The sequence below is a fragment of the Protopterus annectens genome, chromosome 1.part1 (assembly GCF_019279795.1).
Source record: "Protopterus annectens isolate FY-2018-M chromosome 1.part1, PAN1.0, whole genome shotgun sequence".
Classification (NCBI taxonomy): domain Eukaryota; kingdom Metazoa; phylum Chordata; order Ceratodontiformes; family Protopteridae; genus Protopterus; species Protopterus annectens.
This window is the reverse complement of record NC_056726.1, coordinates 1,713,756,732-1,713,778,425: the sequence shown is the minus strand read 5'-3', so window position 1 is coordinate 1,713,778,425 and position 21,694 is coordinate 1,713,756,732. Positions and strand designations below refer to the sequence as shown.

Here is a 21,694-nt window from a genome sequence, read left to right as displayed (position 1 = left end):
TCTGGTGTGTGTGTGTGTGTGTGTGTGTGTGTGTGTGTGTGTGTGTGTGTGTGTGTGTGTGTGTGTGTGTGTGTGTGTGTAGATAGAAAGATAGAGAGAGAGAGAGAGAGAGAGAAAGAGATGACTGGAGATAGTAGTAGATACATACCATTTATCAGGTGTGCAGTTAGGAGTGGGAGGAAACAGAAGCACCTGGATAAAACCTAGACAGACAGGAGAGCATGCAAAGTCTGCACAGTAAGTGAGAGAGAGCCAAGAGATCACAACTCCACTACAGACTAAGGAACTATGAAGAAGAAACATTTCCATAATGGTACTATGGAAAAGAAACATGATATTATTTTACACAAAGAAATGAATGAAGTGGGTTATGTGTAACAGACATTTACAGACACTCCAACAATATTGCTCCTTTAATAAATGAATGCTTTAGTTTATTATCCGATGAGGTTATTCACAAGTGTATGAATGAAAGCACTACTCTATTAAGGAAGCAATCTTGGTGGAGTATTGGTGATTGTTGGCACATTTTGTTTGTTTTTTATTTGTTGTCAGTGCTATATTTTACTTCTGCAATCAACTGCCTTTTTGTCTTTTGGTACAAGCATTAAATATCTCAGAGGACCAGACAGGGAAGCTGCAGTTTCTCTGAGATGAAGATAAGTGTTAAATGAAGATGATGGCACAGTCTGAAGGTAAGGCATGTACGTAATATGATATAACAAGAATGAGTCTGAGCATCCTTCATAGAAATTATACTATGGGGCAGTCAAGTTGAGGGATTCAAGCATAACGCAAACATTAGACAAATCATTCAAGATGATGGATACTGAGGAAATATGTCACTATCATATGTGTTCAGCTCAGCTACTATTTAGCCAAGTAAGCAGAATATACCATGTAATCTTATCTACAATCCAGTTTTATTTTTCTGTACTCTACACTTAGGTTCATTGGTTCATAGGATGATACTAGGCTTATAAGGAGGCCCTTATAAGCCTAGCCAAGGAATTTGAAAATGTTCCCACAAAGTCAGCACCTGTTTCCCCTGTCCAGCAGGGACACAGGTGGGATCTCAGTGGTGTATTTTTTGTTTCCCACCCAGTCATCCAGATTCCTTTTAAAGATAGCTAGTGAGGTACACTGCTTGACATGGAGAGGGAGGCTATTCCACAGATGGGGGAGTCTATGGGACATAAATCCATCCCACCAACAAGTTTTATTAATTTCACAAACCAGGATAAGGCCTTGCATGCGGGTTGTTCGAGTGGAGTTTTTCTTATGGATATGCAGCAACTCCATCAAAGCTGGATCTGCGATGGCCTTGTATGCCAGACACAGGTATTACACTTTATAAATAATGAACAAAGTGTAACACAGAAAAGATTTATACTCATCAGTTTCAGTTCCCTGATATTGAATTTATGAATCATTGTTCCTAACAGGAATTCATTGCCAGGGCAGTTACTGGCATGCCAAAAGTGATTCAATGTTTCTGGGCTTTTCTCTTTTCTTCATGCTTGTGTAACTGTGCAGACAGAGGGCATATGGGGCATAATTCCCCATTCGTGGGTTATAGAAAAGATTATCTCGTCCAAAAAAATATTTTTATGTGATTCACTGATCTGAAGCTTCCACTGATGTGCTTCATTTAGCTAAACCTGCACGGAATTTAAACTCCAAAAAACACAGAGGATATATTTTTCTACATGTGCTTTCTTTCTTGTTTCTGACTGTCGGTGGATTCATAGGGATTTAATGGCTAGCAACTATAGAAAACTCAGATTAGGCTATTAGAGTATTCAACTGGGTTACTAAACTAGTAAAGGAAATGGTGAGCTTGGAACATTAAAGACAGACAAACTGGTTGAGAGGTCAAAAAGGTAATATGTTAAGGCTATGCAATATCAGGGGAAAGGAAGAGTTGTGGTGGTGAAGATGAATAATTTGTGAGGTGCTTATGTAGCAGTTGCAAAGAGAATTATGAAAGGCAGAGTTAGAGAAGTAGTTCATAAACAGGGTGACTGAATACTGAACCACATTGTGAGAGACAGTGGGAAATGGTCGCAGGAGAGTTTAAACTAAGATGGGACCAGAGGAAAAGGCTGGCAGGGATGCGGTTGTTGCAGTCATGTATGCTGCTGCAGCACTGATGATGACTGACTACACTGAATGTCTTCTTCCCCCTACAATCATTTGATTTTCATATAATTATGATGTCACATCCCAGGAACAATCATGATACAGACCAGCCAGTTTTATTCAAATAGTAAAAACTTTTGATTACAGGACATAGTTTGGCAGTTACTGAAGATTTTTTTATGTTGTACAAAAGTATGACACTTAAGTTATCTGGAACAATTTTACATGTGTGACCCAATCATGTACAATAATCAATTCTTTTCCTCCTCTGCTGGATGAACAAATTGGAATAACTAGGAAAATTATTTTTTGAGCTATGATACAGAATTAGAATTGCCTAGACATGGTAAGGCCTTGCTGAGTCTAATTATGATGGCTGCCAAAAAAGCAATTACTAGAAAATGGAAATCAAAGTCTCTAAACCAACTTTACTAGAAGTAACAAATATAGTAACAGAGATAAAACAACTGAAATGGGATATTGAGAAAGGGGAAGGAGGAAATCACACAGGAAAAAATGGGAAATGTGGGATCAATTCATGCAGAGGAGAAACAAGGCTTAAAAGAAGGCAGAATTTGAATGACCTATGTAATGGCTGACTAACAATAACCAGATATATTAAAAGTGATGTGCAATGTTTGAAGCTACAATTGTGTTGGCATGGTTTGTAATGTATAATGTTTACAACTGAGATTGTCTCACTATGGTTTATTTTCATTTACATAAATGTAAGATTGCCTGTGTCATACATTATAATTTAATAAAGACTTTTCTTGTTTAAAAAATAGCCTATTCTTTTCTCTTTCACTGATCTCTTTCTAGCATACTTAGATATTTTTTATTTCTTTTTTAACTGTTTCAAAAGTACAATTTAATATTTTTATTCACAGGTTCATAGTTGTACACTAGGCTGCTGAGCACTAGGGTCTTTATAAGTCTAGCCAGGCAACCAGGTGTGCCCCCCAAGTTATTGTACCTAAAAGGTTATTCTAAACAGTATTAGCTGGAGTATAACTCAATGTTTGCCTCTGTCTACCAGAGACATAGGTGCCAGAATTGGGGAGTGAACTTTCAATTTCCCATCCACTGATCCATGTTACACTTGAATAGGGTTAAGGAAGGACTCTGCCTCACGTGGGTATCTGTATTGTTAAGCACAAACTGAGATAATGAAAGATGACTGGACCCAGCATTTTTTGACAATTATACCTTGGAAAACTAAATGCAAGTAATTCACTCAATTAAAAATACTATAATCTTCTTTTTTGGCTTTTCCTGTTAGGTGTCACCACAGCAGAACTCTGGTCTTCTAATAATAGGCCGTGAATTTTTATGGTGTTGACTTGCCAGCTTGGCACCAAACCTTCAAAGAAGGCACACCCACACATGCTTACACCTACCTGCATGTTTTTAAATTCACTTGACTATGGGGAGGACATACAGACTCAGCACAGAAGGTGCACCAGCCAAGAACCGATCCAGAGAGCCTCTTGCTGTGAGGCAACAACACTAACCGCTGCACTACCATGGCCTCACTCAATTAAAAGTAAAGTTGTAAAATGTAATTTTGTTGATGGGACTTAATTACATTAAGCAATGTATTTTACTGAGGTAACACACAGTAGAAAATGGTTTCTTCTACAGCAAATTGTTTATGCACTTTGAAAATTGCACAAAACAAATGAATGTTGCTCAAATAAAAACATACAGCTGTGCCCTCTGCTGGCAGTTATCAGAACTATCAAGTAATCACTTAAATTATACGGGTCAAACATATACGGTTAATTGTCTTTATCAGGGTTTCAAGTCAACAATCAGCGTCAGTCATCCTCATTTTGACAAACTGTTTCTCGCCCTGATAAATGGCTCCCTAAAAAAGCTGAAAGTAAAGCTTCCCAAGAGACAAATGATAAAAGACTATGGTACCTTCTTTTACTGATCATAATCTGTGCAATGACAGCAGTGCCTTAAAACATCCCCCTCAAAAAAAAAAAAACTCAGAAGGTGCATTTTTTATTGCCACTGCATGTGTATTGTACAAGAAGTGCCAAATTCTTTAGGCTGCATTGGTTTGAGGACATGGCTAACATGGGCATCTCAGCTTTGGATCCAATCAGCACGACCCCGCTGCTTTTAATATTGGATACCTAAATGTGTCAAATGAATAAACAGATGCAGGTAAATGCTCACTCTTCCTCTCTCTCAGTCCACCCAAATTATCTATTTATATAAAAAACAGAGATATATGTGTGTATCACATTACAGTAGAAAACAGGGCATACACCTGTTTAGACAAAATGAGTTTCCTTCAAATGTGTTTTCAGTGAAGTGAGCTTTCAATGAATTGTGCTCAAGGAATTAATTTTCAGTGAAATGAGGCTTTGATGAAATGAGTTTCAGTGAAATGTGTTTTCTATCAAAGAAGATATATATATATATATATATATATATATATATATATATATATATATATATATATATATATATATATATATATATATATATATATATAAAATAATACAGAGATATATGTGTATATGTGTGTGTGTGTGTGTGTGTGTGTGTGTGTGTGTGTGTATATATATATATATATATATATATATATATATATATACATACGTAGCTATAACAGATATTTTATATTTTATATATATATATATATATATATATATATATATATATATATGTGTGTGTGTGTGTGTGTGTGTGTGTGTGTGTGTGTGTGTGTGTGTGTGTGTGTGTGTGTGTCTGTGTGTGTATATATATAATCTGTTCTGGTCTTTACATGGTTAATGAAGAGCAGTACGAAAAAAACATCTTGCTTCCTTTCAGTTTACCTGAAATACAATAATGACAAGCTCTTGTTCTGACTAATAGCTGTGAACTCAGGTGACAGCTTTCTCTCTTTCTCTCTCTCTCTCTCCTATCCTCCCTCTCTCAGCTCGTGGCAGTTTGTATAGTAAATTGATTGCCTCTGGCCAAGTTTCTTCTGCTTGCAAAACACTGTGAAAACTGGACTATGGGAAAGAGAAGCAAGTTCACAGTAAGATTAAAGACAGTGTATGATTAATACAACCTTACCTTATAGAAAGTGTATCACTACCGATTTCTGTCAGTGTGTCTATTTGGATGGCAGGAAAGCAAGTTTTCTGATTTCTTAACTAAGCAGCAAGTAAGGCAACAATCAAATAAAACAAGAACAGATCTGCGAGCAACAAAGCAGTCACAAATCTCTCCCTGTAAGTAGATGGTCGGGAATCTGACAAGATTAGACAGGTCAGATGAAGATGGGCTGGTTACATTGAAGAGAAAACAGAAAGGGGCACTTCTTACTTTTGGATGTTTATAAATCCAGCAGAAAAAAGGGTAACAGTGGAAGGAAAATGTCAAAGAAAGACAGGTTCAAAAAACGTTTCTCCAAGATCTTTTCCAAAAGTGAGACTAGTTTGAAAGAGCTTGAAAAACAGGAAAGCAATAGATCATTAAACAATCTGCTAGAGGGGGATCACAGCAGCAAGAGAAGAAAAAAGAAGGACAAAGAGAAACAAAAGAGAAGTAGAGAATCACTGGAAAGGTAGGTGAACTTTCAGTTCTTCATGTGGAACATGGAAACGGCATGAATGTATTGTTAGCTTTATGTATACTGATCTGATTGGACCAGCTTTCAATCAGGGGAGCTGACCATACAATTATATCGGGTCAGAACTTTTCTTCAGTAACAGTATATCTGTTACTATGGGAAGATTTGATTTCTGGGTACATGCTGGATATGCAAAGTGATGGACAGGAAATAACAGACTGCAGTCACATTAAATGCAATCTTTCAGGTAAAGTGCAACATGTTATAATATGCTATTACACTTTTGGATATAATATAGATAAAAGTTGTTTTTTTTTTTCAAATTGACTTGTTTGTTGATATAAAGCTTGAAGGTAAAACTAATGTACTTTTATCTCTCAATGTAGCTCAGCAATCCCTGCACACTATTTCAGAAATAATGTAGGCAGTCTAACATGCCACAGTGGTTAAAATATTAGCACCAGTGCTATGGCATAGGTTCATGCCTAAATACTAGGCTGCTGATCCAGTGGGTCATTTGTTGTCTAACTATATAATCCCAATGTGAATTAACCAAGATTTGAATTAACAGCCCCCCCCCCCCCCACCAAAGCATGAAGCATGTTGCACCTAGTTAAAATCCTTTTAACTGCTCATGCAGTTGTCCAGTTTGTGCTTGAATAGGGCCAGGGAGCCACTATGCTTTACAATTAGGGAGTGCTTATTCCATAACAGAGGTATTTTGTTTGATAGCTATCTATCACAACAACAGGTCCAGTTTATGTTACAGTGGAAGTTTAGACTTCTCGTGGAGGTGTTTAGGTTATTAGTTTTCAGGATGTGTAAGAATTTGCAAAGTATTGTATCCTTGCAGGGTCTGTAGATTAGGCAAGGATCCTCCTCAGATATCGATAGGAAACAGAAAAAAAGTGCGAGTGCCTTAAGTTGGTCTGGGTAGCTCAGGACCACATGAACATTATTGTCTAAGTAAAGGAATGCATTGGTCTCTTGAGCTGGGTCATATGTTTGGATAAGTGTATACTAAAGGGGCATTATCCTCTATTATTGGTTAGATAATGGAAGAGTAGAAATGGATAATGACTTCCTTGGATCTGGACAATATAAGCCTGCTGATTGGTCTGCCTATGTAAAAGGATTTTGTTACAATAGTGGTCACATGGTGGTCAAAGGACAGTTTATCATCAATGGACGTGCCTAGGTACCTAATGATAAGCCGTTTTTTTTGGTGGGGTTTGACTAAGTGATATCAGGCTAGGAACCCCATTTTGCCAAAGAACACAGTACTGTATTTCTTGGCATTGAATGTCAGGCCCTGGTCCATGTATAACGTGGTAAGAATGTGATAGTTCCTCCTGTAGAATCTAGAGGTCAACCGGGGTACTTCTCGCATCTCCAAGTTTGCAATCCTCAGCAAACTTCATCAGCCACAGACTCTTAGTGTCATCCTTAATGCCAGAAAGTAAATACCAAAAAGGATTGGTCCCAGAAGCAACTCCTGGAGGACATTACTGGTAAATACTTTTTTAGAATGAGAGAACACCTATAACACCAACAGACTGGGCTCTGTTGGTTACCCAGTTTGCTATACATTGGGTAATAAAGGGGGTTATATTAAGTTTGATCAGCTTGCCAATGGTGCTGTAATATGTAGTTGTATCAAACATCTTGCCCAGATTCAGATTAACAGTGTGGACTGATTTGCCTTTGTCTAAATCCTTTTGAGTCCAGGGTTTGTAGACTGCCTGTGCCCTTGTTAATAAGCCACATAATCACAAGACCCTTTTCTTTACAGATAAGGCTGGTGAGAGATATGGGCTTATAGTTACCCAGATCAGTAGTGGCGCCCCCTTTGTGGAAAGGAGTAACCACAGAAATTCCCCACACCTCTGGCACAAAACCAGAAGAGAATCCTAAGACTGAATAGACTTAACAAAGGCATAATTCTCTGCTGAAAACTGATGGAGCTTACACAGTGAGTGAGACAACTTCCATTCAGTGTGTGGTGCATTGCTGTCATGAAATCTCAGTTTATGTTACTTCACTTTCCTCACTCATCCATGTCTAACCTTTTAAAACCATATGTTTGTAGCCATGCCATAAAGTGACCATAAGCTTGTTGCTGGCTTCTAATCTTAGAATTTCTGTCACAGAAAGTACCTAACAGTCAGATTTGCTTTGACATTAGATTGTTTTCTGTATGTTCAATGCATCAGTCTTGAGTTAGAACTAAGCTTTTAAAAGTGAGATAATAATGCCCTACAGAAGTGAGCACATGTTTCACAGCATAATCACCTTTTTACATGAGACTTTTGAAGTTTGACCTCATTGGCAACAAAAGAATAGCAATGATTGTGTAGATGACATATGCAATGTAAACAGATTTACAGTATGGAGAATGGAACATTGTATCTTTGTATGATTTCCAGAGGGTCACTCTCTTTTATCCTGAATTTCTTCTCCTTGATGTATCATTGCACTTCAAAACGTTTTATGCAGTATCTAGACGTGAGAAAAAGGGAATAAAAAACATCCTGAAACAGAACTGATGGCACAGTGCAGAATACACCCAGCAGCACTGAAATTACATACACTAGCTAATGGCTCTTCTTTATGTATTTTGACAATCTTGAATCAGATTTTTCAGCTTTGTATTCATTGACCTTTAACCTCACTTAAAATGTCTTAAGGAGTAGTGGTTGCTGTCTGTAGTCAAAATTGCTGAATACTTTGCTTGTCAAGTTAATCATTTTCAAGATTTCTTTACGATAAATTTAGGATGCATATGTGTATTTTTGTATCTCTCTCTCCTGCTCCCAGCCATTCCATTCACATTAGTATATGTTCATAATGCTTTTCTGTTGCAACACCTTTATGCACATTGTGCCTGACAATAATTTGGACTGTTCTTTTCCTGCTTCTTAAAGCTGCACAAACTGCTGCCACCAGTTCTGCTATTTGATTGACAAATAGGATTAGGTTTTGTCGGCCTACCACATTCCAGCTCTACCTAAAAGAGGTTGTTATGCTCTGCATTGACTTCTGAGCCATGTCATGTCTGCAGAGAAATGGGAAATGCACTGACACAAAACTCAGAAGAGCAGTGAGACACTTGATGTACTATGTGAGATCACCATTACCACTGGCTTTGTGAACTGGAAGCATCTTCAACAAGTCTGGACAATCACTATTCTTACAGAATAATTTCAAGCCAAGTAATAGCATTTATTCCCCCTGTCTTTTGCTAGTCTCTAACAGAAATCTGTTCTTAATCTACAAAAAATACTTTTTTTGTCCTTGTGATAACTATTTCAGAATGTGCAATGTTCTTTTGCATATGTTTGCATTAACTGCACAAATATGAGCCTGACACTTTCTGGAGTACTTATAAATTTAGTTGAATAATTACATTTTTCACACTGTGTTTAGTTCACTGTCGTTCATTCCTGCGATTTGCGGAAAGGGATTGCTATAGTGAAGCATTGCATTTTTTAGTATAGTGCCCAGGTGCATGTAGTACACAGTCAAGCATTATTTACACTGGTATTCCAGACTGTGGGCAAGAGCACTGCATAAGATCGCAGTGCTACACATTACAGTGGGAACAGCCACTGAGTAAGGTATAATACATACCATTGTATGTAGCTACAAAATACCTAATAGGCTTCTGTTGGCCTCATCTTGCCCAGTGCTCTGAATGTCAAAGTGAAGAAATTCAATGAAATGCGGGTAAATGGCGGGAGTAACTATGACTCTCTTAAGGTAGCCAAATGTCTCACCATCTAATTAGTGATGCTCATGAATGGATAAATGAGATTCCCACTGTCCCTACCTACTATCTAACAAAACCATAGCCAAGGAAATGGGCTTGGCAGAATTAGTGGGGAAAGAAGACCCTATTGAGCTTGACTCTGGAGTTCATTGAGGTAAGGTATAATACATACCTTTCTACGTAGTTACAAAAGAACTAACAGGCTTCTGCTGGGCCGTTTTCATTACTTTGATGGATATTGGCTCTAGATGATGGTCACTGTTGATGGAACATCATGACTCCATCTGCAAAATTGTGAAAAAAGTGGCTTATGGATGGATTCCTATGAAATGGGGAGGTGAACAACAGTGTAGTAAACGGCATACACAACACATGATTTTACAACTGCACACTGTGTTATTGATTTATCCTGGACAATGCCATAGTCAGATTTGTGTATTTCATGCAGACATGCTTCAGAACACCGTACATTTCTTAATTTGTTTTTACAAGAATAGGACTTTTCTTTGAATAGATCAATTTCAATTAAGATTAAGAACAAATTCCTGTTAAAACCTTGTAGCAGGAAAAGAAAAGAAAATATAGCTTGCAAAGTTGTTGTTCTGTGCTGCAATGTGCTCTGCCATCTTGTCTGATAGCAATTCATACAGAATTCAGCAGCATTAGGCATGACCTCAGAGGCAGTGTAATTACTGCATTATGGTCTTATGCTATAAGACCTCCCACTAGTGCCACATCACAAGTATCAGTGTGTGGAGTAGGTCAGGTATACATACAGTGGTAGAGTTGCTTTCACTTCAGAGAAATCCACTGATTACACAAACTGTTGTATAGTTCAAAGGCATTGTTTACATTCAGCACTCATTTTTGCTCCATTCTGTATGTTGAGTAACATATTAGCAGAGATGGAGGGCTAACACAGTCTTTGCTACAATATCAATAATTGTACCACAGTTTTGTTTTTTGAACTTATGTAGTTTGGAACAGTTTGTAGACCATGTGTATATTGTGTCTAAATACCATGTGATCCTAAGCGTCACTGGAATGGGTACTCTGTGAATGAAATACTACTTCTTTATTTGTTTATTTACATATGGCATATTAACTCCATTAGTCTATCTGGGCTGACAGCCCCTCTATGCTTCTGCAGACCTTTGCACTGTATGGATAGTGTCACTGTGCTATAATATAATGGATCCTTACAGATTTGGATAGTTTAACATATGTAGCATATTGACATGACTCCCTACAGTTGTAATGCATAGCCACCATGTTCCAAGGCAGTATGGATATAGTGTTACTGGGCACAGTGTGCATTGTCTCTATGCATACCAGTCTATATTTGCTCAGAAACTATGCAGATATCAGTGGTTTATGCATCCATGTATACATCTGTAGTATGTGACATTTGCATTTTGTTGTACTTGGAGTACCTAGGGAGGTGCATGTGTATGTTTAGTGTCTTCTAAAGTGTCACTACCATTAACACCTGCATTACTGATGACTTGGCAGTGGTTTCTGTGTAGTTACTAGCTTCTAGTTTGTGCTTTGCAACACGCTCTCTGATGATGTACCTGGTGTTCCATCTGCTTGCCTCTTGAATAGGTGCTACTGTGCATGCTATGTTGTCCTTTACATATGACGTTTTACTGTCACCTCATCTGATACATGCTATTCTACTGTTCTGAATTGTAGCTCTGCTGCAGTTACTTATTTCTGTTTCATTTATAACCCTTGCTGTGCGTTAACCCCATACAATGGTTAATGTGTTTATGAAAAAGGTGGACTAACCAAATAAATGCACATTTTAAAAGAAGTCACATTTTTCAAAAAATAACAGACAGAGCTATCAACAATATCATTTTCTTCACAGCAACGTTTACCTGCTAAAGGACATTTGATGGAGTAAGAATTGTTATGCTTGTCATATGTCAAGGTTATCATAAATCTTAAGGATTATAAGTCTAATACCACAGCGTGCATTCTCAAACACAGTGTGGAATATTAACAGACTGTGGCCCAGGGCTTTTAATTAGAAAAATCTTCTATATTACAATGTACCACTGAGGTATTTAACTAAATGCAGTTGTGTGAAAACTGTACATCAAAATTATACAAATTAACATAGTGTATGTTAGCCTTTTCTTCTTCCAGTCTAATTATGGACATTACAAACAGACATTGCTTTATAAGTTTTATAGCAGCTGTGAAATTGTGTTAAAAAGATAATAAGGAAGCAGTGGTATCAACCATAGTGTCAAATTTTACATACCAAACTATACTATAAATGACACACAGTATAAAAATATATTTATTATTTCCATAGAATATCAAATACTAAGATACCTGCAGTGGTTGGCAATTTACACATTTGTAGTGTTTGCTGAGGTAATGGCCAGACAGTATCAGTGAAAGAGTACAAAGTTCGCAATATGTTAGCTACATAGGAATAAACCTCTTCTAATATTTTATTAGAACAGAGAGCTCCTTCAGTAGCTGAGGATGGAGAAAGGGCACTCACCATGACTGATTCATAAATTATTCTGTTAATGTGAAGGATCTGAAAGATAATGTGAAGGTTTAAAATGGGATTCACCAAATATCACATGACATAGCACAGTGCTAATTAGCAGTGGTAGTTGTGAGCTGACCCACGTAGTGACCTCCTGAATAGTAGACCCTTGTAAGCACACAGCACTTGTCGATGAATCTCATCCATAACTGTGAATGTTCCATACAAATGTCTGTGAAAGACCCAAATAATCATAGTGATAAACCCACCAAGACACAGATAGTTAAAGCCATAAAATAAATTTTATCACAAGAATAGCTTTTATGGAGGATGATCTGATAAAGGAAGTTTCTGAAAGCACTTATCCTTTTATTCTTGTGTTTAAATTTATTTTATGGTTTTAACTGCCCGAGTCGTGCTGGGTTTTATCAGTTTGATTGTTGTTCTTTTGTTGGACCCAAATGGACTGTAATCCTCCATTAGCTGGTTTATTTTTACTTTTAAAGACCTAAGTAATAGCAGGTCAGTTTTGCTAGTATAGTAACTAGACATTAGCCACATCATAAGTGTCTGGCTAACTTTTCCAGCACATAACCAACTAATCGGTCTACAACACACATCATAAAGATGCACTGATTTACAGTGCCTTTTAGGTTATTTTTGAAGCTCAACCAACCTGTGGTATTCCTGTAAAAGGGATAACAGCTGATTGCTAAAACTGCTCTCTAGTTGCTCTGAATAGTAAATGGAATTACTTTATTGAAGGTGATCTGACATGGTTGAGGCAGAGTTACTACCCTTACAGCAATGCATGAGCAATAAGTCAATATCTTTCAATAGACACTGTTTTCCTGGTACAGTATTTTATTTAATTAGTTTTATTCTGTTTAATGAGTTTTTGAAATGGATATGTGTATTTTTTTAAAGTAATTTGTGAACTAGTGTAAGATGCAGGAAATTCAATCTGTCTTATATTAGTGGTCATTTCAGCCTACATAAAACCACACTGTGGTGACTGTGAACTGAGGAAGGAGAAGTCATTCAATTTGTTGTATAATAGGTGGCTGTCATGTTATTGCTTTGTTTGATTATGATGTTTAAGAAGATATATCAAAGAAAATTTTAAGTAATATAATGAACAAGGCAATTTCATGTCTGTAACCAGACTGAACAGTTCCTGGTGTCTCAACAAAATTCTTGAGATGCTGTACTTCAACTACTTTGTATTCATTGTGCTAAGAGTAAAATATATATCCAGATTAAATATATGACCCTTAATAGTGACAGGTATAATAATAGCAGTACAATTCTCTTAAGCAGAGGTTATGCAGACAAAAGTAGATTTATATTTGGGTAATATTTTATTGGCAAAGAGCATAAACTTGGTTTTGTTACCACTGATATAGACCCTGCTGTTCATAAACATGGTACATTGTCACGCATAGCTGATTTATGTAAATGCACACGCACACATGACTTTGTATGCAATTCATAAACAGAGCACTGCAGGGTAATACACATATGGAAGTCTGTGAATCATTACAATGTTATTCTGCAGAGAAAAAATATGAGCAAAAAATAATTGAATTCAATAATTAGGTTAGTTTTTAGTGTCATTTAAAGGGGTTCCAGTATTTTTCAGGTTGGGAAGATATGATCAACAGACTGTGCTGTTTCCATAGGGATGGCCTATATCTGTCCCCTCTAGGCTTTCAGTTATTGGCAAACACTTCATTGTCCACCGCCATAGTGCATTTTTTTAGGTAAAGCCAGCCTGCTAAACGTACCAACATAATGAACTAAGCAAAGAAAAATATGAAAGTGTTACTGATTAATGCCTGAAGCCTAAACTAGAAAATCCTCTCCCTGCAAATCCTTCTCACCCTGTAGGACATTGAAGTCTGTGTAGTGACTGAGACATGTTTTAAAATGATGGAGAGAACTCCAGCTGTGCAGGGCTGTAATGTCTTACACACATTTAGACCAGCTACTGTGCAAGAGGGGAAAAAGGTGGAGGTGTGTTAATCATCATCCAAATAAGATTCATATCATGGTTAGTAAAGCAGCATGATGCACTACAGCTTCTTTATGTCCAAATATACAATAGAAAGGTCCCATACCATGTATTTGCTAGCCAAAGAACTCCCTCCATGTCCCAAGAGAGCCACAATGCCTATCTAAAGGAACTAGAATCACTCAGTGTTAAACCCAATACCATTTCCCTAGGTGATTTAAACTATCCAAGTATAGACTGGGAAATCCACACCACCACTAGTGCACAAGCACAGAGAATCCTGGACATGGTCATTACAAATGATCTAGAAGAATGGGAGTACCCACTAGGGTGAACAACATTTTGGATCTTGTCCTTACTCATATAAGGGTACCATACGCCATCCCCTTGTATATCTTCTTTACATGTTAGGTCTGCCCATAAACCTGTCTCTTTCAAAAGACAGTTGAAACCAGTGATCCCTTCTACTCAAGGTATCTTCAGAGATTTCTTTAAGACAAGCTACCTACTACTATGTGATACACTGGCAAGCTTCAAATCCCCACCAAACCCAGTTGACTCCACTGAATATGTGTAAAATTATATCACCACACTATTCTGGCATGTAAACAGCTGAATAGATGCAGCTGTACCATGCATAAATAAGTGTAGTGTAAATTCCAGAAGCAAACCCATGTGGTAGAACCATATTACTAACAAGCTTTACAATACAAGGAAGAGAATTGTGACAAACATTAAGAAGAGTAATTTCCAGAATGATAGCACCCTCAACACCAAAACAAACAAATAACTCAGGAGCTTAATAAAATATACCAAAGCCAAGTTTGAGGCTAAAATGGCTACCCAAGCCAAAGACAATTACAATACCTTTTTTATTTTTTTATTTGGTTTTAAAACAATAAATAAACAAATCAGTTATAAAACAAACAAATAGCTGTTTACAATGCATGTTTATGTGTTTTAAACAGGAATGACCAATTAATTGAGTCAAAAGCCTTATCTAAATTGAGACTAATGATAGAAAGTTCTTTTTATTTTTATTTGCATAGTTTGTTAATGCGTGTATTCTTAACATATTATCTTGTACTTGTGTGTTTAAAATAAATCCAGTTTATCGTTATTAATTAGTTTAACTATAAGTAGATTAATTCTGTTAGCTAAAATGGATATGAACATCTCATAGTACACATTTAAAAGTGAAATGGGTCTGTATGATGAACACTTTATAAGATCCTTATCTTGTTTTAAAATATGTGATATAAGGGAATATTTCTATGGTGGGGGGACTTCAGCAGTTGTTTTTTTTTCCTTTCTCTATAGACCTTATTGTTAGAAAAATATGTACTAATGTATATGTTTAGTGCTTATTAGAAGCTAAAATGGTTAACGCATTTCATTCTATTTTATGTACAGCTTAATTCTGTATGAAATTATAAGATGATTTTTCAAACTGCAGTATGCTTTCTGAAATTGCAAGATGCTCTCTGACCTAGTATTTGCTAGCACAGCAAAATTCATGTTTATTCCTTTTGGAAATCTACTGAGAAGCAGGTGATTATCTGCTAGGTCAGGAAAATGAATGAATAGTGAATGAATAGAACAATATTGTTTTCTATAATGTTATTGAATATTGAACAATCAGCTCTGTTCGTGTTATGAGAACATGCACAGCTGTGGAAAAGAAAAGATACATCAAACAAAGACTGCTTGAAGAAATGAACTATAATCTGCACTTGCTTTGTGCTCAAACTAGCCATAGTACCTTGGATGGTAACATTGCATAGTGAGAAGTTGTATCTGACCGGTGGTCATCAAGGCCACGTTGTTTTTCTTTGGAAGTTTTTTTGTAAACTTGATGTGCCAGCAGAAAATCATGGACAAACAGCTGCTATGAAATAATATTGAAAGAACTTGTGATTTATTACGTCAGCTTGGTAGGCAATGTCTTGTAAGAAAAGTATAAGAATAGCTTCACTTCCTGATTCTAGTTAGACAAACTCTGTATTAGCACATTTTTGTCTCCTTGCTGCAAGATTAAAGTGCCTTAACCTGAACCTGCCATGTGTTGATCATTTTGAAGTTGTTTTTCCTTTGGCACTTATCAAATATTTTAACTCCATCATCTGGTAGTATTTTATATAGTTCTGATAAAAGACCATCTATGCTCAGCGCCTTATTATTTTTTAACTTTTTCATTTGATCTTTTATTTTTGTTAAAGTGAATAGTCTACCATTTTTTTTATTTGTTCACTTGCCATGTGATGATGAGTACATGACTTACAAATCTGATTTTTCTTTTTTATTCTTCCTCAACAATGGGGCAGAGTCCTCAGCTACATAGCCCTCAGGAGGCCCTCATGGAAGGACATGTCAGAGCACTGTCAAACCAAAAGAAGCTCTGCTTCTGGGGATCATGTCTAATTTGTAATGTGTAACAAAAATATGAGTATTTGACCAAGTAACTGCAGCACAAATCTTAACAATGGAAGTCCTTGACCAAAAGGCAGATGAAGTAGCCATAGATCAAATGGAATGAGCTCAAGTGAGTCATGGTAAATCTAGTCCTTTTAGAGAATAAACCTATGAAATGCAATCAGTAATTGATTTGGATAGTGTATTTTAGCTACTGCCTGACTCAAGCAATTAAGGGAAAAGGAAACAAAAGATAATCAGACTTCCTGAACTGCTTTGTTCTGTGAAGATAAAATGTAATTGTCTGTGCACATCAAGGAGATGAAGCATGTATTCTTCCTTATTCATAAATTTTGGAAAGAAGATTGGTAATTGTACAGACTGGTTAATGTTAATTTCAGTTGCCACTTTAAGAAGAAAGAAAGGGTCTGTCCACAGAGACACCCTGTCTTTATGGAAACTAATGTAAGCAGGCTTAGCTGAAAGGGGCTGGAGCTCAGGAATTCTTTTTGCTGAAGTAACAGCTTCTAAGAAAATCATTTTCCAAGAAAGATACTTCAGATCACATTTCATAGGTTCACAGGTGTGCACTAGGCTAATGGCCCTGGAGCCTTTACAAGCCAAGCCCAAAAAATTGCCCAGGCACTGTGCCACCTGATGTTAGTTCACAGTGCCCCTATCCAGTAGGACAACTGGCATGATCACCGGGGTGAACTTTCTGTTACCCATCCACTCATCAAGATTTCTCTTGAAGAGGGCCAGTGAGGTGCTCTGTTTGACATGAATGGGAAGCTTATTCCAGAGTATGGGCAGTCTTTGGGAAATGAACCTGTCCTTCCAGCATGTTCTGTTAATTGTGGTAATGAGGTTGTGATCTCTGGAGTGTGTGGCACGGGGATTGGGATTTCTTTAGGTGTAACATTTTAAGTAGGGCTGGGTCAGACATGGCTTTGTAAGTCAAGCAGAGATCAATCTAAGTAGATGATAAGAGACTGAGAACAGCTGAAGTTTCTTGAGTCTGTCCATGTAGGTCATGCGTTCAAGGCCTAGGATCTTTTTTTGTGAGGTACTTTTGTAGCCAGCTATTGTAGGTGTCTGGTCACGTACATGCCAAGTAGGGCATTATATTCGATGATTGGTCTAATGAGGGATGAGTAGAGAGGGATGATGACCTTTTTCTTCCTGGATGTGAAACCTTTGGTTATGAGATGTGTCACATAGAAGGACTTTCTGACCACACCGGCATCTGACAGTTCAGAGGGTTGTTGAGTTAATCCCTGAAAGTCCACTGTAAGTTCCCAAGGAGGAGAAGGGTCCTTTATTGGGGGGGGGGGGCAGGAGAAAAATGTCCTTTATGAAGGCCCTTCATGATCTGGACAATGCCAGAGAAAAAAGTGTTGTTTCCAGAATGGAAATTGGAAATCACTGCCAACTAAAGCTTAATTGTCGCAAAACTAGCTCCTTCTTTAAAAATAGTTGTTAGATAAAGAAGAATGGCTAAAGTTGGTGCAGAAAAGGGGTAACTATTATGTTAGAGGCCCAAACAGAACATATTTTCCATTTGCCTCTGTAGACCTTCTTGGTAGAAGCTATCTGGGCGGCCAAGATAATATTGTGAACTGAGGAAGAAAGTCTGGACTGTCTAACTATTACTGGAAGTGGAGAAACCATGCAATTAGCTTGATGGTATGGAGACTGCGGTGTTGAATTCTTTATGGGTAAGAAGGGAGATTCTGAGTGGCTTTCAGTATCCATGGAGGATATCACAAGTGAGACCATAGGAAGGGGAACCATACCCGCCAAGGCCAGAAAGGGGTAATGAGGATGACTAAGCTCTTCAACCTGCTTGCTTTCTGTAAGAATTTTGAAATAGAGGAAGAGGACGGTGATCATTTAAGAGATCCAGGGTCCAGTTGTGAATCAGACCATTTCTCATTGACTCCCCAAAGGGGGAATCACAGTGAAGTACTTGCTGCACTTATTGTTGAGGGGTGAGAGAAATAGGTCGCAGCAAGGTTGGCCCCAGCAGTTAAAGATCATGTTCATTACCAATTGATTTAGAGACCATCAGAATGCATCTGCTGAGCCTGTCTGCTAGTTCTTTGGATTTCCTCAAGATGTGCATTGCAATGAGAAAGTGGTCTGAAGTGATTGCCCATTCCCAAACACTCATGGCCTCTCTGCACAATGGATAAGATTGGGTTTCTCCATGCTTGTTGATGTACCAGATTACTGACATGTTGTCTGTTTGAATTGCAATAGTCCCCAGAGGGAGAACATCTTGAAATGCCTGCAACACAAGAAGGACTGCTCTCATCTCTAGGACATTGATATGCAACTTGGTCTCCACAAGAAATACCCTCCCACCCCAGTTGGGAAGAGTCTGTGGTCACTGTGGCAACTGGGTGCAGAAGGATGAATGCTCTGCCCAGAAATAGGTCATTGGACTGTTTCCACTAGTGAATATGATGTTTGCAGATTGAAGTGAGTCTTATAGGAAATGAAATGGGCTGATAAAGCATGGACTACTGTACCACCAAGGTCCATTGTAGAATTTGCATAAAGAATCATACTAGAGGTACCAGAAGTATGGCAGCTGACATCAACTCCAGAGCTTGTAGTACTAATCTTGCCAGAGGAAATGGTTGAGAGATTATAGAATGAACCTGATGTCTCAAAGATGTAATGTGATGGAGAGGTAAAGAAGTCATCTGAGTTGTAGTATTCAAAAGAGTCCCTGTGAATTCCAGGGTCTGTACCAGGAGTAGGTTTGTCTTGGCATGGTTTATTGAGACGTCTGAAGTGTAGGAAACTTGGAGCAAGTAGTCCCTGGCTTGCAAAAGCTGATACTTGGATGAGGCAGTGAGGAGTCAATCGTTGAGATATCGAAACACCTAGAATTCCTTGAGTCTCAAGTGAGCTGCCACGACTGCCATGCATTTGATAAACACCCTGTGGACTGTGGTGAGTCCAAAGGGGAGTGCTGTGAATTGGTAAAGATTGGCTCCCAGCTGAACGTGTAGCTGTCTCCTGGATCACATGTCCATTTTTATGTGATAGCATGCATCTTGGCAATCTATAGAGCACATGCAATTGCATTTGTGAGAAGAGGCAGGATGGACTGAACCATGACAATGTGAAACTTCGTCTTCTTTACATACTCGTTCAACTTGCTAAGATCCAAAATGGGCCTTATGACCCCTGTTTTCTTTGGTACTAAAAAAGATGGCAATTTCTGAATCCTATCTGGGTGGGTGGGACCTCTTGGATGACTCTTTTCTGTAGCAGCTTTTGTATTTTTTGTCCTGCATCATTCCACTGACTGGGTAGAATGCCAGGACGTTTCCTCTTTCAGGTAGGAGGAGGAAGAGAAAATGGTAAGTAGTAACCTCTAGATATGATTCTTAGCACCCATGAATTGTTTGTGATATCTGTACAGGTATATAGGTGCAAAGAGAAGTGATTCCCAACTGCCTCCAGAGTTGGAGAGTCAGGCAGCACTTCCGGAGCACTAATTGGGCCTATCAGAAAAGGGATCTCTAAAGCCCTGGTTCTGCAGGCTACCTCTGCCTCTTGGGTGATGTCTACCATTAACATTTCCTCCTCTGCCTCTCAAGGAATTATCCCCAAGTGAATCCTGGAAAGGTCTCTAAGATTTTCAGAGCCACATCTTCTTACCACCGCACTGCTTTCTAGAGAAGGTCCATTTTGTGGTAAGAAACTTGATTCCTATATCAGACAGAGTCCTTCCCTCTTGTTTGTTGCAGGTAAGCATGTTTTTAATTGATGGTCTGAAGAAGGAAGTGCCATCAAAGGGGCATTGACAAAGGACATCTTGAAGGGCCCCTCAAAATTGCACAGCCACATCCAGGCATGTCTCCTTATGGCATTACCTGAACCAGTTGCTCGTGAGGTACTTTCCACTGCATGGGAAATCAGCATCATCAATGCATTTGAAATGCAAAGGAGAGTGGCCAGCTGAGAGAATGTCTTCTTGAAATCCTCAGCAGACATGGACTCCAAGACAGTATTTGATAACTCCTTAGTCAAATCACCCTGTAGCCAAGTGAAATGTGCCAAGTAATTATTATAAGTAAAAGACTGCTTATATGCTTGAGAGCAGAACCTACTTCTAACCATGATGGTGGCACTTAACCAGGAAAAAGTAGAACAACGAACAAATCCAAAATGCCTGCAGAAGGAATTGGAATCCACTACGATGGTGTCAAAATAAAACACAAATTTAATATTTACTTTTGGTAGTAAAAACAATAATTCATACAAAACACTTTATTTTGAAAATGAACAATTGAACATATATTTTAATACAGAAGAAGAGCCCCAAAATGTTAGGCAACCAGCCTCAACCTACAGCTTGAGGCAATGGAATACCAGAATGTACAACAGTAAGAACAAATGAACAGTTAAACAACCATACAGTAAGTGACTTTTGCGCTTGTGAGATTATTTATAACACGAAGAAAGATTTTAAAGTATTCAATTTTTCAAACTTGACTATTGCCCTAATGTTAGTGGATTTACAAGCAAAGGGACACACATTTGTACCAAGTTATAGAGCTGATTTATCTAACAAACTGATAGATTTAAAACTATTTGTGAGAAAGTTAAACTTGTCAGTACTCTTAGGGCAAAACAATCAAGCCATGAATATCTTCCATATTGCTAGTACCTATAATCCTCCACTACATCAACATTAGCGCTGTATGAGCAGATATGTGAATTAGACATAATGAATCATTTAAACAGTAACAGGTGCATGCAGAGTCAACCTAGTAATATTTTAAAGGTAGAAAAACTAGTACTTGTCTTGCTTAAACAAGCCCCTGTCAGGGTGATGCAACCTGACAAAGGGGGTGGACTAGTGATTATGAATTGTGAAGACTATGTGATTAAAATGTTTAAGATTCTGGAGTGTAATGTGTACACTGAGGTATCAAGGAATGAGCTTAATGCAGCTTACAGGTTGATCAGAACACTATTGAACAATATGTTCATAGAGGGGAAAATAGACCTGGACCAATATAATTATCTAAATATGCCAGCACCTAAAATCGCTGTACTATTCGGAATACCTAAAATACACAAGAGCCTTGATAACCCACCAATGAGACCCCTAGTGGATTCCAGGAATAGTATAACATATCCCTGTGCAAAATTTGTGGATCACATATTAAAGAAATATGTCAATCAAGAAAGGCAAATTTGCAAAGATTCTTGAAGTTTTTTTAGCTAACATTAATACAA

General features: G+C 37.8%; 1 protein-coding gene across 1 annotated transcript in view; it reads left to right on the top strand.

The window, feature by feature from the left end:
- Positions 1-5,123: 5,123 nt before the first annotated feature.
- The window catches only part of CRYBG2 (crystallin beta-gamma domain containing 2), a 1,696,066-nt gene continuing 1,679,495 nt past the window's right edge, over positions 5,124-21,694 (top strand). Inside the window, exon 1 of the mRNA XM_044084069.1 lies at positions 5,124-5,716. Within this exon, the coding sequence (XP_043940004.1) occupies positions 5,526-5,716 (191 nt within the window). The 5' untranslated portion in view covers positions 5,124-5,525. The remainder of the gene's footprint in view (positions 5,717-21,694) is intronic.